The sequence below is a fragment of the Pogona vitticeps genome, chromosome 1 (genome assembly GCF_051106095.1).
Source record: "Pogona vitticeps strain Pit_001003342236 chromosome 1, PviZW2.1, whole genome shotgun sequence".
Classification (NCBI taxonomy): domain Eukaryota; kingdom Metazoa; phylum Chordata; class Lepidosauria; order Squamata; family Agamidae; genus Pogona; species Pogona vitticeps.
The window spans coordinates 127,580,806-127,596,566 of NC_135783.1; the positions used below are offsets into that span (position 1 = coordinate 127,580,806).

At 42.7% G+C, this 15,761-nt stretch overlaps 1 protein-coding gene across 1 annotated transcript in view; it reads right to left on the reverse strand.

Moving 5' to 3' along the window:
- Positions 1-15,761, reverse strand: part of MYOM2 (myomesin 2) — a 96,043-nt gene that overhangs the window by 45,443 nt on the left and 34,839 nt on the right. The window contains exons 11-15 of the mRNA XM_020782643.3: positions 14,998-15,197; positions 8,700-8,753; positions 4,852-4,979; positions 3,099-3,282; positions 157-331 (exon numbers count right to left, since the gene is read on the reverse strand). Coding sequence (XP_020638302.3) covers positions 157-331; positions 3,099-3,282; positions 4,852-4,979; positions 8,700-8,753; positions 14,998-15,197 — 741 coding nt within the window. The remainder of the gene's footprint in view (positions 1-156; positions 332-3,098; positions 3,283-4,851; positions 4,980-8,699; positions 8,754-14,997; positions 15,198-15,761) is intronic.

Here is a 15,761-nt window from a genome sequence, read left to right on the forward strand (position 1 = left end):
AACTTCCTGCCCTGGGACATAGTCTAAAAATATTTGATGCTCTGAATCCAGCCAATGCCTTCCGAAAATTCTTCTTGCTTTCTCAAGCCATATCAGCAAAGGGCAGGAGGCCTGCTCTTTTCTACGTAACCAGTAATAAACTCACTTTCCTTTTACCTGTTATACTTGACAGGCTTGTGGTTGCAAGCTTCCCAGTGATTTGATCCCACCACAGAGCAATCAATGTAATAGCCAAATAGGTCTTCCTCATGCTTTGGTTTGTCCCACTGAACGATAACAGAGGTCCTTGTGTTTCTTGTCGCCACTATGCGTCCCGGGGCAGATGGAACAACTGTGCCACAGGGGAAAAAATAGCCTTTATTAGCAGAATGTTGCATGTCACTACGCAGCCAGCTTATTCTCCCCATCTGAGGCTTGTTATACTAGCAAGGAAGCAATTAAGAGTGGAATTTGGAAACACCACTTTTGTGGTGAAACTCCCAGAAACCCCCTTCTAGCATGGGTATTATGCATTCAGCAGGGCAAGAAAGTAAATTTTCCCAGCTCTGCTTTGGATATGTTCTCTCGCCAGCTGAACTGGCCCAATGACAGTGCGATACAGCCAAAGCTAAGCATGCTTCACTCCTATTGAATTGAATGCCAGCTGTGAGAGCCTTGACATTTGGAAATGTGAGATTCTGGTAACCTTCATCTAAAATGCCCAGATATCTCACATTCCCTTTAAGGCTTCCTTTCCCTGAAATCTGTATTGTGGTCAAAATGCAAAGTGAAAGCATTATATGTTTATGTCCCAGTGTTCTGCATGTGCATGGTCACTCACAAGAACATAAGAAGAGCCCTGCTAGATCAGGCCAAGGGCCCATCTAGTCCAGCGCCCTGTATCTCACAGTGGCCCCACCAGATGCCTCTGGGAGCACACGTGACAATGAGATACCTGTCTCCTGATACCGCCCCCTGCAGTTGGTATTTGGAGGTACCTCCCTTTGAAGCCTGGAGATCATACATCTCCATCATGGCTTGTAACCTCTGGTGGACTTTTTCCTCCAGAAATCTGTCCAATCCCTTTTTAAAGGGCAGAAGATACAGAGCAATTAAAACTTGGACAACACACTTTTTGAACAGTTTTTTTATCCTAGAGCTATAATTGAACTTAACAAGGAATTTAAGAATCACCAGCAGTGAGTTGTTGGACTGTATTACTATTACTTGGTCTGTTGTGTCATATGTTGTGTGGATACTGTGTGCTCTTAGGTGGGGTTCTGGGTTTTAGGATTGTTATGAGTGTGTGCATTTCGGTCTGATCTCTGAATGTTATTTGTGAATTTTGTTGTATGTTTATATGGTGCATATATGTTCAATGACAATAAATTAGATGATGGTAATGATGATGATGATGATGCCATCACCACATCCTGTGGCAAGGAGTTCGACAGATTTGATTAGTTGACCAAAGTCAGCAGCTACTATTCGTAAATGATTGGAAGCTAATTCTCTTAGTCCTTTGATACTCAGTGGAACTGTCCTTGATTGCTGTACTTGACCACAAACTTTCAACATGGGGAAGTTGTTTATAGAATGTCATGGCACCTGAACAACTCAGTGGGCCAAGAATTCCCAACTCTGGACACAAAGCACACAAATATGACCATAAAGCAATTCAGAAGTCTGACTTTTTAGCAGAGAAAGCAGCAGAGATGTTAATGTACAGATTCAAACACTGAACAATAGTAGTAGAGCATATATCCCCCGTGGAGGGAAATTACATTCACACAACTCTTGTTACAAGAAAAGAAGAATGGTGCTGTTTATTAGAGAACTGTGTTGAAATAAGAAAGGCAATAGGAATCTTAGTCTATCCAACTAAAGTGGCTAGAGCTACACCCTTACTGCTCACAAAAGGGGTGTGTGTGTCAAAATGCCTCCTTCCTCCTCTTCCAAGGAGGGTCAGGAGAGGAAATGTGAGATGAAAGGAAGGGGCATCAGCAGTCCTAAAAATACCAGTCCAGGGTGAAGGAAGGTTAGCATAGGTCAAAGCAGGCAATGGATAGTCTAGAAAACCTGAGGAGGTCCTTCTCTCTTCATCTACTCCACCTTATGCAAAGACAAACATCTCCTTTGGTGTAAACTGAGTTGCCCTTAGCTGCCTCAAACATCACTCTAGGGTAAACTGTCTAGCTTGGATCTGGTTCTGAGGGCCCCTGTGTACAACTGTGACAACATTCAAGGAGCCAAGCAAGGCTACAGGCTCAGCAAGGCTACAGGCTCTTCTTTCCAGGCAGCAGCCCCAATCCACCAGTTGAGCATCAGTGCTGTTATTGTCCTTGTCTCCCAGGGATTTGCCTTCCCCTGCTCAACCATTCCTGAGCAGCGTTGGGAGAATTTGCACAGAAATTAAGGAGTCGTTTTGGAGCTCTAAAAACGGACTCTTCCAAGATGATGAGATTGTTCTGTTGACCTAACCCAATGGTAGTAAACATTTTATGAAAGATGGGCTTATTTTTCCCAGTGAAACTTTAACAGTGTTTACCTTTGGCTAAATTATGCTGAAGAACATTGAACAAGAATCCACAGTGCCCCATGATATTACATTGGGATTACTGTGATATTACATTAGTTCTATGGACAGAGACAGTAAAACAAATGTTTAGAAATGCTAATCAGAAGTGTTGATTAAATTAAATCTAGCATTTGACAACCTTATCCGGCATTGGGGATTTCTTCATGAACACTATGAAGAAATCCCCAATATTGCCACAAAGCAGAAATCAGAACTCAAACCAAACATTTCAACTTTTTCAGAAAGTTCACTTCCAAGAGCCTATGACTGCAAGAATACCTTTGGCAGCACAGCTAAAGGCCACACCAGCTAGAGAACTCCGAGAGTTGAAGTCCAAAGAGCCATTTCAAGCTATACAACCAAGAGGCCCGAAAAGTCTTGCTAATTCTTGCTAATATTCTGCCCATTAGCAATGACAAATGTCAAAAGAGGCCCAAGAAAATGCTTAAACAAATGTATTGTCAGCACATTCAGTTTCTCAGCATTGTTTGTTTTTTGACATCATATTTTGTAAAGATTTGAAGGTTAAAAGTTTCCTCACCAATGCGCTCTTGAGCTTGAATAGGAGGCGTTATTTCAGAAGGATCACTAATTCCATACTTGTTTGCACACAAAACTCGGAACACGTACGATTTCCCTTCTGCCAGATCAAACACCGCATAGCGAGGCGATCTCACTGCTACTTGAGCATTGACCCTCTGCCAGGTTCCACTGCCGACTACAGACTATAACAAGGAAAAAGAGGGTATTAAGACTTTGTGAGGCAGCTGTAAATGGAGGCACTCAAGATTCTCACATTAAGGAACCACTGCCACAAATCTTTATTGTTTTAAGGCAGTAAAGCTGCCAACTATCTGGTTGGTTATCTGTCTGATAGAGAATCACAAAGCATGAGTTGACAAGGCCAATTTAAATGCAAGGTGAAGCCTGACACTGATGATAGACATATAAATGCTGAGGCATTGTTGGTGTTGTTTTCAAGATTTTTTTGGAAAAAGATGCTCTTTTCTGAGAGTTTGGAATCTGAGAATGAGTCACTTCCTGAATCCTGCTTAGTCCACATAAAGGTGTTACTTTATTGTCTTTGTGAGTCATGACTGTTAAGTACTTGTGAGATCCATGAGTACAAACAAAATTCTGAGATACATAATAACTTTGCCGGATCACTAAAGAGTTGAAAGCAAAGCTAACTTTTGCATTTTATTAAAACTTCTTCCATAGATAATTTCTGGCTTTCTTGCTTCTCATCTTATGCTCCAGATGCTGTTCAAGCTATACCTGAAACAGAACTCTAGAGCAGTGGTTCTTAACCTTGGGTTACTCAGGTGTTTTTGGACTGCAACTCCCAGAAGCCTTCTGGGCGTTGCAGTTCAAAAACACCTGAATAACCCAAGGTTAAGAACCACGGCTCTAGAGCACTGAAAACTCACTTTGTATATTCTTAGTGATTATGTAAAGGCTTTACATAACCCAGTTTTTGAGAATTAAGTGGTTCCTTACAGTATAATCACAACAAATCTGTTTAGAAGTCAACTGGTTTTACTTCTAGGTTAAATGCATATATGAGTTAACCCTGGTCAACTGTACTGATTTTTTCTCTTTCATCTCATCTTGTGAAGTAAGGATCTCCTCTTCTTCCTGTACCCACTAGCTAAAAACAGGCCATCAAGCACTGCTATTCAGCTAAGGACTGACAATGTCCCAACATGTCATCTACGACATCAACCAAGATGGAGAAGAACCTTAGAAGGACTGTTTGAGAGGTGGGATGCCTCTTGGCAACTGTTGCTCAAGGCAGCTTCACTTCTGCAAAACCTGCGTTGCAGAAAAGCTGAAGCATCACAGTTTCTCAGTGGTACCTTATGCATTTTCCTCACTGTAATCAAGCGTCATCAAATACTGCTGAGCCGACATTTCTCAGATGATATTTTTTGGAAAAAGAAATTCTGAGATTGCTCTCTCCCCACCCCCCAAAAAAAAACATCTTAGAAAAAGGTCACTTCACAAGGTTGCTGAGACCATGAACAGAGTGGAAAGTTTCAAGTGGCTGTTTGTGCACATGCCCAGGACCAAGCACAGAAAAAGCAAGTCTTTTATTTTTCAAGTCTTGTGTTTCAACAACTGTTTGGATGCATGCAACAAAGCCTTCTAGTTCTACAGTCCTTTTGATCCTCTGATCAACTAATCAGCATTTGCTAAATGCACAGTTTTGTTGCAAAAAAGAAAATATTCCAAATGAAATGGTCTGTGGCCATGAAATGCCTTACAGAGAACAGAACTATGCCGCACAGTACCTTCTCAATGAAATATGATAATGGCGCTTTGCCACGGGGAACAGGTGGATCCCAGCTGAGTACAACATATGTTTTGCTGGTTTCTGAAGCGTGTACGTTGGTGGGAGGTCCTGGAATCTTAACGTCGCCTAGAGGAGTAATAAACTCAGTAAGTGTTAAATGCCAGATTAACCTCCCAGGTCAATGCTTATGGGAGAGTTTGTCTTTCTGAACTCCCTCAGTAGAGAGCATGGCTTTACTAATAAGGGCTATAATATCAGCCTCACAATTTACAATGGCTGCGTCATTTCTATTTTGAGAAAACCCAAGCACGCCAATTAAAAGTGCAGCATTGATTTTTCACAGCTAATGTGAAAAAAAGGAAAGCAAAGCAAAGAGAAATTCAGTCAGCGGAAAAAAAGATCTCTGTGCATTTGTCTCACAAGATTTTGGTTTCACTTTGATCACACTTGAATCACTTTAATCTGCTGTACTAAATGGCTTGATAAAGTCTTCGTGCTTCATGCAAATGTGAGACAGGGCTGATCAAAGACTGGAGCCCTAGAGCTTCCGCCCCTGAAAAATGAGCAAGGAGAAGAATTTGCATGGAAGATCACAGCAATTCAATATAAAACCGTACAGGTAAAGCACAGAGAGAGAAAGCATCACGGTAGAAATCTCTCTTCTACTTCAGGATTGACAATGAGAACCAATGTAGCTGCGCAGTCCTTTTATCTATTCACCTCTGTTCTCAAATTCTCACCAAATGACAATTCAAGACCTTGACATCTGAGACGCGACTGGGATCTTAGTGTCTGTCTGTCTGCAGCAGCTCAGTTTGCCTGGGATGGAAAAATTACATTTTTTGGCTCATCTCCTAGAACATTCCCTTAACCAGCACAAGCAGCAGCTTTGCTGGTGGGGGGGATTCGTAGAGCTGCAACTTAGAAAAGTAACTTTTCCAAGTCTTGTTCGTACTTTATTCCATGTTCTGTTCTAGAAGCTAATAACTCCAAGAGTAGGCAACTTCTGAGGGCCTGGAGTGCATTTTCACCTTCTCTTAGACCACAAAAATCCACACTTCTCAACACCCCCCAAAAGCCTCTTCAAGCTTGACAACTGCGCCATTTGGGGTGGGAATGTTGGAGTATTGGGATCTCTGTAAGACCCTATGAGGCTCACAGTTTGCTCCTTACAAATCCTAATTTTACAAGGCATTATGGAGAGTATCTGGATGTTATCCCAAATAGCAACTCAGCCACCATAATTTCCATGTTATGAAATGGGCAATGTGTCATCACAATACTCATGTGGGTACTGGAGGGAACTCAGGCTAAAATGAGAACATTATGCCACATGCTCTGTGGTACAAGATACTATAGTGGAAGGGCAAGGAAGTAGATGTAAGTGACTGCCAAACCAACCACACTTGATGGCCTCATCAGTTTGTTAGCTGGAGACCCCCTACTGCAAAAATGTTGGCTGTTTTGGGTGTTCCATAGCAGCCAGGTTTGCTGAGAGCAACCCCAATAATACAAACACTGAAGGTCAATCTTACAGCAGTGTTTCATACAGCAAAGAGGCATTACTAACAGTGAGAGAATATCTTTAAAATAAGGGACAGTAACCCAGTGAGGGCTTCCAGACACACATACCAAGGTTTTAATGGTGCAGACTGTTCATTACTGGTACGTTTATCACACACACACACACACACACACACACACACACACACACACACACACACACACACACACACACACACACACACACACACACACACACACACACACACACACACACACACACACACAAAAATTGGGACAGGACTATGGGGAACAGGGGGACAACTGTTTAAAAGGTGATTTCTTTTCTATATAGGGAAAGGAGGGAGGAGAATGGAACACAGAAAGAGAGATAGAGAGAGCAGCATAAATCCCACAATAACTATGTACCGTATTTTTTTTCGTGTATACGACACACACACCCCATGTATAAGATTACCCCCAATTTTGGCCCTTGCTGGAGGCAAAGGAACAGACCATGGGCAGCTGTGAGGGGCGGCCCAGCACGGCTCCGCCTCCGCCTGTTGCTGATACCACCACAGCTGCCCAGTCACCTCCTCCAGCTCATGTTGCCGCCTTGTCCCCTGCCTGAAGGGAGCCCGTGAATGGCGCCAGAGGTGGCGATTTCGCCAGCAGCAGCAGCAGCAGTCAATGGGCAGCCGCGAGAGACAACCGAGTGCAGCTGCTCCTTGGCCTCCGCCTCTCACAGCAGCCCATTGACTGCTGCCATGGCTGGAATCACCTCCTCCAGTGCCACTCGCGGGCTCCCTTTGGGCAGGGGACAAGGCGGCAACGTGAGCTGGAGGTGAGCCCCGGCAGTGGCTCCTTCTCCTCTGCCTCCTTCCATGTATAAAACGACCCTCATTTTTTTCCTCTAACGGTTTTAGGGGAAAGTGTCATTTTATACACGGAAAAATATGGTATCTGTCTCAATTCTCCTTGTTTGGATGCAGTTCTCCATGGCGTGCCACTCTACTCTCATTCATTCCTCAGTGAAGAACTAACACTTCTGGAGTGATAGGGATGAGATAACTTGGGGGGGGGTTCTCTCAAAGACAGGAGACAATCTGGTGAGCCTCTTCTTCTTCTCCGGAGAGAGGAAGATTTTGCCAGCATTGTGATTAGGATGATATTTATTTCTGTTAGAGAACATGGGGGTTAAACCACAACCACCAGAATGCCATAAAAAATGACACTGACATCATGAATCCTCCAGTCAACACAGCAAAGAATGGTCCTGCAATGTGTTTGTGTGTGAGAAAGAAAGACTCAGAGCTTGGAACAGCAAATTTTCAGTGCTAGCTGGGAAATCCTCAGTGTTGCTATGTTAAAAACGAACTTCTCCTCACTCTGAGCCACCTTCGCTGCCTGCTACCCTGCCCAAGTCTCTAAAGCAGAAGGTCCACATCTTCAAAGCAGGCTTCTTATAAAGAGGTGACAGGCAGCAGAAGGAACTGAGGCCGCTCAAACATTGAAATGGGAGGGCCAAAGAAGCCTATTTCATTCAAGCCCCCATGCATCGGATTCAAGGAAAACCACTTGCATTAAGTGACGTGGGATATTTTCTGCCCCTCTGAGAATTTCAATGAATTTGGGGCTCAGCAACAGCAGTAGCGTTGTGAGTAGGGTTAGAACTGGGTTGTTAATGGAAAATTTTAATGTACACATCTTGTACTACCTGAATACACTGAGAATTCCACTGTTCCTCCCCTGCAACCCCCAAACAGGTTCAACTAGACTAGCACCTCATTTCTGCTTCTTGCCACCATTGTTCATTACAATTGTGGTCTGGATGGGTGGGAAAGAGCATTTTTGTTGGGACAAATAACTTCATAGCCTCCAGATAGTTCAAATTACAGCGCCCATAATGCTTTGCCCTTGATCTCGCTAGTTTAGTCCAGTCCAAACTACAGTCTAAAAGATCCAGAAGGCACCAACTTCCTGGCCCCTGCATGTAAGCATGTCAATGAATTATGGTTCCCAGGATTTTTGAAGGACAATCATAGCAGCTAAAATGTAGTACTGATAAACCCTGATTGTGTGCAACACCTCACAAGCACTTGAGGACAGCAAGCAATTTCCACAGTATTCAAATTTGCAACGTTCTAATAACTCTGGTTTTGTTTTCAAGTTTCTATATAGGGAAAGAAACTTCAAAAACAAACACACACAAAACTTGAAAAGCTAAGGAGAAGGAGAGAAGATGGCGCAAGGAGAGCAGGAACCAAACAAAGTACTCAGAGCTGGTAGAGAGGAGCACTGATGAAGATGTAGTTCAAGCAAAACAGAAGACAAATGCCATACCTTCAAGGTCGTCTTGATAGATGACAATATCTTTGCCTCCATCCAAATGAATAGCTAAAGAGCAAAACAAAAATTAATTACTCACATTTAATGCTCTGTGCTAACTAAATGAATTCAGGCATTCTCAACAATGCTCTTAACTACAAATGTCACTTTTACATTCCTTAATTCATTCTTGTTGTTTCGATTTATATACCACCCCATATTGCTAGACCACTCTTTGGATGGTTCACAGAATAATTACACAAACAACACATTCCACACTCCCCACCCCCAGCAAGCTGGGTATTCATTGTTACTGCTACTATTGTGTATTATGAGTTTTTATGCCTAGAATATTGCCCAGTGTTCTGGTTGATTTTAAGTTGATAAATAGCAGCAAAATTAGATATATACATAAAAGGTTAACTAAGAATTAAAGACTATATTTTAAATCTGATGAAACTAGAAGTTTGACAAGAAGTTATCACCTTCATTTCTCTTGAAATGTGAGGATGTAAGGACACTCACAACAACAACAACAAATACTTCTTCAGGCATACTGTTGCTTTTCTGTTCCTACATAAATGATTGTTGTGGCAATTTGCAGAGGTGTGTGGTTTTTTAAAAAGGATTTGACAACATGGAGATGTGGCTGGTAATTAACCTGATCTTTATTTGTTGTGTCATCAAGACATATTCAACTTCTGGTAGCCTTTAAAAGGGGATTGGACAGATTCCTGGAGGGAAACCTCCATCACAGGTCACAAGCCATGATGGAGATGTATAATCTCCAGGCTTAGAAGGAAGGGACCTCCAAATGCCAGATGGAGGGGAGGGGGATCAGGAGAGAAGTATCTAGTTGTCTCATGTGCTCCCAGAGGCATCTGGTGGGGGCCACTGTGAGATACAGGAAGCTGGACTAGATGGGCCCTTGGCCTGGTCCAGCAGGGCTCTTCTTATGTTCTCATGTTCTAACCATAGAAGCGTTTTCAAGGTGTGTGAGATATTTAAGGAGTGTTTTTACCATCACCAACCACCACCACAAGTTTCCATGGCTGAGCAGGGATTTCAAGCCAGACCTAAGCCCTTGTCTGCCCACTACACCACAATAACTATTACTCTAATAGCCGTGTTTAAGAATGGAATCTCTACCATCTGGGAACCTGTGAAGTGTGGTTACGCCCACTACAAACTAAAGTTCTCCTGACCTTCTTTGGGAACTTTCTAGTCCAGTGAAAGATGTTACTAGCTGAAGGGGACTGGCTTTATAGATTCTCTCTCCTCCTGCAGACCCCAACCAGGGCTTCTCAAGGGTTCTACAACCCTTTGGTGTACCTTTTTCAGAGTTTGCAGGAAATTGGAAAGAGGAATCAATAAAAGTCATTTCCCTCTCTCCCTTTGATGGAGGACCTCGGGTCAGAGAAAGCTCCCACCAGTGGGAGAATATTTTGCATCCAGGTCATTGGGATCACATTCTTAGGACAAGTGACAGGGAATGGCTGTCTTCATCATAGTCTGATTCCTCAAACAATTTAATTCCTCAACCAGCATGGCTTTTCTGATGTTGTTCACTATCATGCCATGGGTCAAAATGAAATGAAGTTCATGTGGCGGTTGCAGTTAGTATTTTAACCAGTAGTGTGTTTCATACAGTGCTAAATTCTTCAGAAATAAATGTCCGAATTTCATTGTTTTTTTACTCACATGTACAGTATATCACAGAAGTGAGTATACGCCCTCACATTTCATAAATATTTTAGTATATCTTTTCATGTGACAACACTGAAGAAATGAAATTTGGCTGCAACATAAAGCAGTGAGCATTACAGCTTGTATAACAGTGTAAATGTGCTGTACCCTCAAAATAATGCAACACACAGCCATTAATGTCTAAACCGCTGGCAACAAAAGTGAGTACACCCCTAAGTGACAATGTCCAAATTGGACCAAACTACAGAAGGCAGTGGAAGACAAAAGGGCCTGGCGTGCTCTGGTTCATGGGATCACAAAGAGTCGGACACAACTTAATGACTAAAGAACAACAGCTATTTCCCTTCCTGATATCATGAAACTTGTTAGTGTCACAAGTCTCAGGTGTGAAGGGGGAGCAAATGTTATCTCTCTCACTCTCTCAGACTGGTCACTGGAAGTTCCACATGGCACCTCATGGTAATGAACTACCTGAGGATCTGAAAAAAAACAATTGTTGCTCTACAAAAAGATGGCCAAGGCTATAAGAAGATTGCCAAAACCCTGAGACTGAGCTGCAGCACAGTGGTCAAGACGATACAGTGGTTTAGCAAGACAGGTTCCGCTCAGAACAGGCCTCGCCATGGTCAACCAAAGAAGCTGAGTGCCGGTGCTCAGTGTCATATCCAGAGACTGGTTTTGGGAAATAGACGTATGAGTTCTGCCAGCATTGCTGCAGAGGTTGAAGGGGTGGAGGGGTCAGCCTGTCCGTGCTCAGACTATACGCTGCACACTTCATCAAATTGGTTTCTAGGGCTGTCGTCCCAGAAGGAAGCCTCTTCTAAAGATGATGCACAAGAAAGCCCACATACGGTTTGTTGCAGACAAGCAGACTAAGGACATGAATTTCTGGAACCATGTCCCGTGGTCCAGTGAGACTAAGATAAATTTATTTGGTTCAGATGGTGTCAAGTGCACATGGCAGCAAACCAGGTGAGGAGTACAAAGACAAGTGTGTCATGCCTACAGTCAAGCTTGGTGGTGGGAGTGTCACGGTCTGGGGCTGCATGAGTGCTGCCGGCACTGGGGAGCTACCATTCATTGAGGGAACCATGAATGCCAACATGTACTGTGACATACTGAAGCACAGCATGATCCCCTCCCTTCAGAGACTGGGCCGGAGGGCAATATTCCAACACGATACGAGTAATGATCCCAAACATACCACCAAAACGACCGCTGCCTTGCTAAAGAAGCTGAGGGTAAAGGTGATGGACTGGCCAAGCATGTCTCCAAACTTAAACCCTATTGAGCACCTGTGGGGCATCCTGAAATGGAAGGCAGAGGTCCGCAAGGTCTCTAACATCCACCAGCTGTCATTGAGGAGTGGAAGAGGACTCCAGTGGCAACCTGTGAAGCTCTGATGAACTCTGTGCCAAAGAGGGTTAAGGCAGTGCTGGAAAATAATGGTGGCCACACAAAATATCAACACTTTGTGCCCATTTTGGACATTGTCACCTAGGAGTGTACTCACGTTTGTTGCCAGCGGTTTAGACATTAATGGCTGTGTGTTGCGTTATTTTGAGGGGACAGCACATTTACACTGTTATACAAGCTGTATACTCACTGCTTTACATTGTAGCCAAGTGTCATTTCTTCAGTGTTGTAACAGGAAAATATATATTAAAATACTTATGAAATGTGATGGGGTGTACTCACTTCTGTGATATACTGTAGCTGTATCAGCTGTTAAGAAAACAAAAAATCTTCTTGATACAGTACTTAAATTAGGCCCACTGGTAAGTGAGATGTTATTGTGCAATCTTTGAATTGGCTTAATCAAAGTATTATCTTAAAAGCAATTCTCTTTCATTCTCTCTCTCTCTCTCTCTCTCTCTCTCTCTCTCTCTCTCTCTCTGTGTGTGTGTTTCTTTCTTTCCAGTCCGCTTCCTTGAATTATTACTTTTTAAAGAACAGTCCTAGCAAACTAACCCAGACATAACCATTGGCATCTAGGATGGAATCCGAGAGCAATGGAAATCAGTTCTAGCTGGCTAGGCAAGGATTTGACCACTTCATGCTAAGGGGAGAGGACCATCCATATGGAAATCTCTAAACCATGTCAGAGTGAATTATTTGTAACCTGACATAACCAGGGGAGGTTTGAGGGCTTGTGTGATTCATTTGAGAGGGGAGGGGGAAGCTGCAGACTGGGCAGAATCCTGCAGCAGGCAGAAATCTGTATACATTGTGTATCATATCTGAGACCTGGATTATCATATGGAAATAATGAAATATAAATGCATGCAAGCTCCTCAGCACAGCTAAAAGGAACCACTTGATCACAGCCATTACCTTTAAATTACAGCCCAAGACTTTCAAGAGTAGAGGACATCATAAGGTCTTTGTTCTCTTGCATTCTCATTTAGCATGGAAATATATTGGGAGGGAGGACAAACAGCTCCCTTCCTCTCTGAAGAGACAAAAGTTACTTCTGTGTCTCACTGGTGTAAGAGAAACACCATCTTCTTCTCACTTTTTCTTGACTGGAAGTGCAATCCTAACAATTATTCCTCAAAGGGGGGTGTCACTGAATTCAGTCACTAAAATCAGATGACACACTTACGTTAGCAGCGTGCAGCTGCCCCACTATTTTTCTTTGTACACGAGTTAATACTATGGATAACCAGTGTGATTTAGTGGATAGATTGCCAGGCAGACTCAGAAAACATGGGTTCAAATCCCTACTTGGTCATGGAAACTTACTGAGGGAGTGGAACTGGTAAAACCACAACTTAGATACAGTAGCTCACTTACTGTGAAAGCTCTATTAAGATAACTATACAGTGGACCCTTGACTTACAGACTTTTTGAGTTACAGACTTCTCCGGCCGCAAAATTTAGATTTGACTTGCAGACTGAGATTTGACTTACAGACCAGAAAAAAACCAAAATGGAACAAAAATGGCCTGTTACGGGATTAATCGGTTTTCAATGCACTGTAGCTCAATGGAGACTTGACCTACAGACTTTTTGACCTGCAGCCACCGTTCCAATACGGATTAATTCTATAAGTCAAGGGTCCACTGTACTGCCTGGACTGTATTTTCCCTGCCTTCCCTGAACCTTTCTTGACCTAAGAAAAAAAGAAACAAAATATCCCCCTCTAGTGGTTGAAGGAGGAATAGCAGCTTCCCATTAATTTCTATGGACGGAAAAGAGCAGATACGGATCAAACGGTTCTCAATGCATTCCTATGGGAAATGCAGATTTGACCTGAGAACTTTTTGACTTGAGAACTGCCTTCCAATACGGATTAAGTTCTCAAGTCAAGACCCCACTGTAAGTGGGTTCTGACTTAATGGCACACAACATAGAACAAGTCCCAGGGTCTGGATCCAGATCATGAATACTATACACGGGCAACAGAGGTTTAAACCTCTCCCAACACCTGCTTTCCTGTCAATATTTGTCCCTCTCAGTAGATGGGATAGTGAAGTTCTCTTTTTTCTTTTTAAAACTCATACATATTTCAAGGAATATTAAAGGGGGGAAGAATTAAACCTTCCCTCCTTATACATAGTAATCTCAGTTTGGATTAATGGGGACCCATAAGCTTACATGTGTGTAGAAAAAAAGGAGAAACAGACTAATTATTTGATCACCTATGGCCAAAATGCTACTGATAGTCCTAACTAGCTGAGTCCCATTAAATCAGTGGTTCTCAACCTTAGGCCCCCCAGAGGTTCTTAGACTAAAACTCCCAGAAGCCTTCAACACACTGGCTGTGCTGGCCAGGATTTTTGGGAGTTGCAGTCCAAAAATATCTGGGACCCAAGGTTAAGAACCACTGTGTTAAATCAATGTGATTTCCATATGTGGAGAGCCACAAAATAAAATTAAAGAAACAGTTCAATGACTAGAATCCAACAGAAACTCACAACTAGAGGAAGACAATTCAGTCAGTGGGGATTTGGTGAGTCACACCAATGCAAGTTCCAGAGATCTACCCAAGATATGACCTAGTACTGGATTTCAGCCAATGAGTCTGTTCTAGTTGAGACTACCAATATGGCTTGGGTCCAAGCTATTTGAAGGATCGTATCCACCCCATATGAGCTTTATCAGCTCTTAAGATCTTCTAGGGAGGCCGTTTTCTTGGTTCTACCACCTTCCCAAACTTGCTTGGTAAGGACACGAGAGAAGGCCTTCTTAGTGGCTGCTTCCAGGCTTTGGAATGCCCTTCCCTGAAAAGCCAGGTTGGCCCCCTTCCTCTTCTCCTTCTGTCATCCGTCTAAGACCTTCCTTTTCAAGCAGGCCTTCAGGCATGCTGAGATCTTATATGCTTTTCATGTTTTTAAATTGTTTTTATGCTTCATTGTTTTAAACTTAATCTATGTTTAATTGGGTTTTTTTAATTGTGATATGGAGTGTTTTAAAATTTATTTTACCTGTTGTGAGCCACCCTAGGTCCCCTATTTATAATTATTATTTATAATTCAAATAAATAAAACAGATAGACCTATGAATTGAACATATCATGCAGTTTAGCTTTACTGCTTTGTAAGTGGATTTAGAGTCACATAACAAATGCTGAAGAACTCCTGTAACCCACCGAACAACTTACTTTGCAACCTCTCCAAGTCAAGAGGATCAAGAGCTGCTACTGCCTCAGAGATCCGAGATGGCCTGCTGATGCCAGCCTGGTTGACAGCCCTCACACGGAACACGTAGGAACGGCCTTCAAACAATCCAGTCACTGGGTACTGGCAGATTTTTACGGGAGCATCATTGCACTGAACCCAGTTTTCAGTACCCACTTCACACCTAGTTTAAAAACAAAAACAGGTAGGCAGGAAAGTTTTCAACATATTCTAATAAACAATTTAAGCAACAGAGCACTAGGAATATTTGACTAATGGCATGATATGGAGTGGGCAAACCATGTGGGAAATTTGAGTACATGTATTTATTCGTTTATTCATTTATTCGTTTATTCATTTATTCGTTTATTCGTTTATTCGTTTATTCGTTTATTCGTTCATTCATTCATTCATTCATTCATTTGATTTTTTATACCACCTATCTGACAGCCAAGGCCACTCTCATGTACTGTATGTTACTTTATTGCCACACACATTAGGCCTGTCACCTACAGCTGACGCTAGAGCAAGGGTCAATGAATACAATGACAATGGGGTAGCAGACAGGATCCTGGTGTAATTTATGGTACAAAGGGAATGTAATGACAATCTCCTCCCAGAGTCCTGCATTATACTGACCAGAAGGACACCTCCTGCTGTAAGAAACCAATCCATTAACACAAATATGCTGGTCACTTAATGGCTGCAATGCGATACAGCAGCTCACACACGGAAATGAACTCCCCCC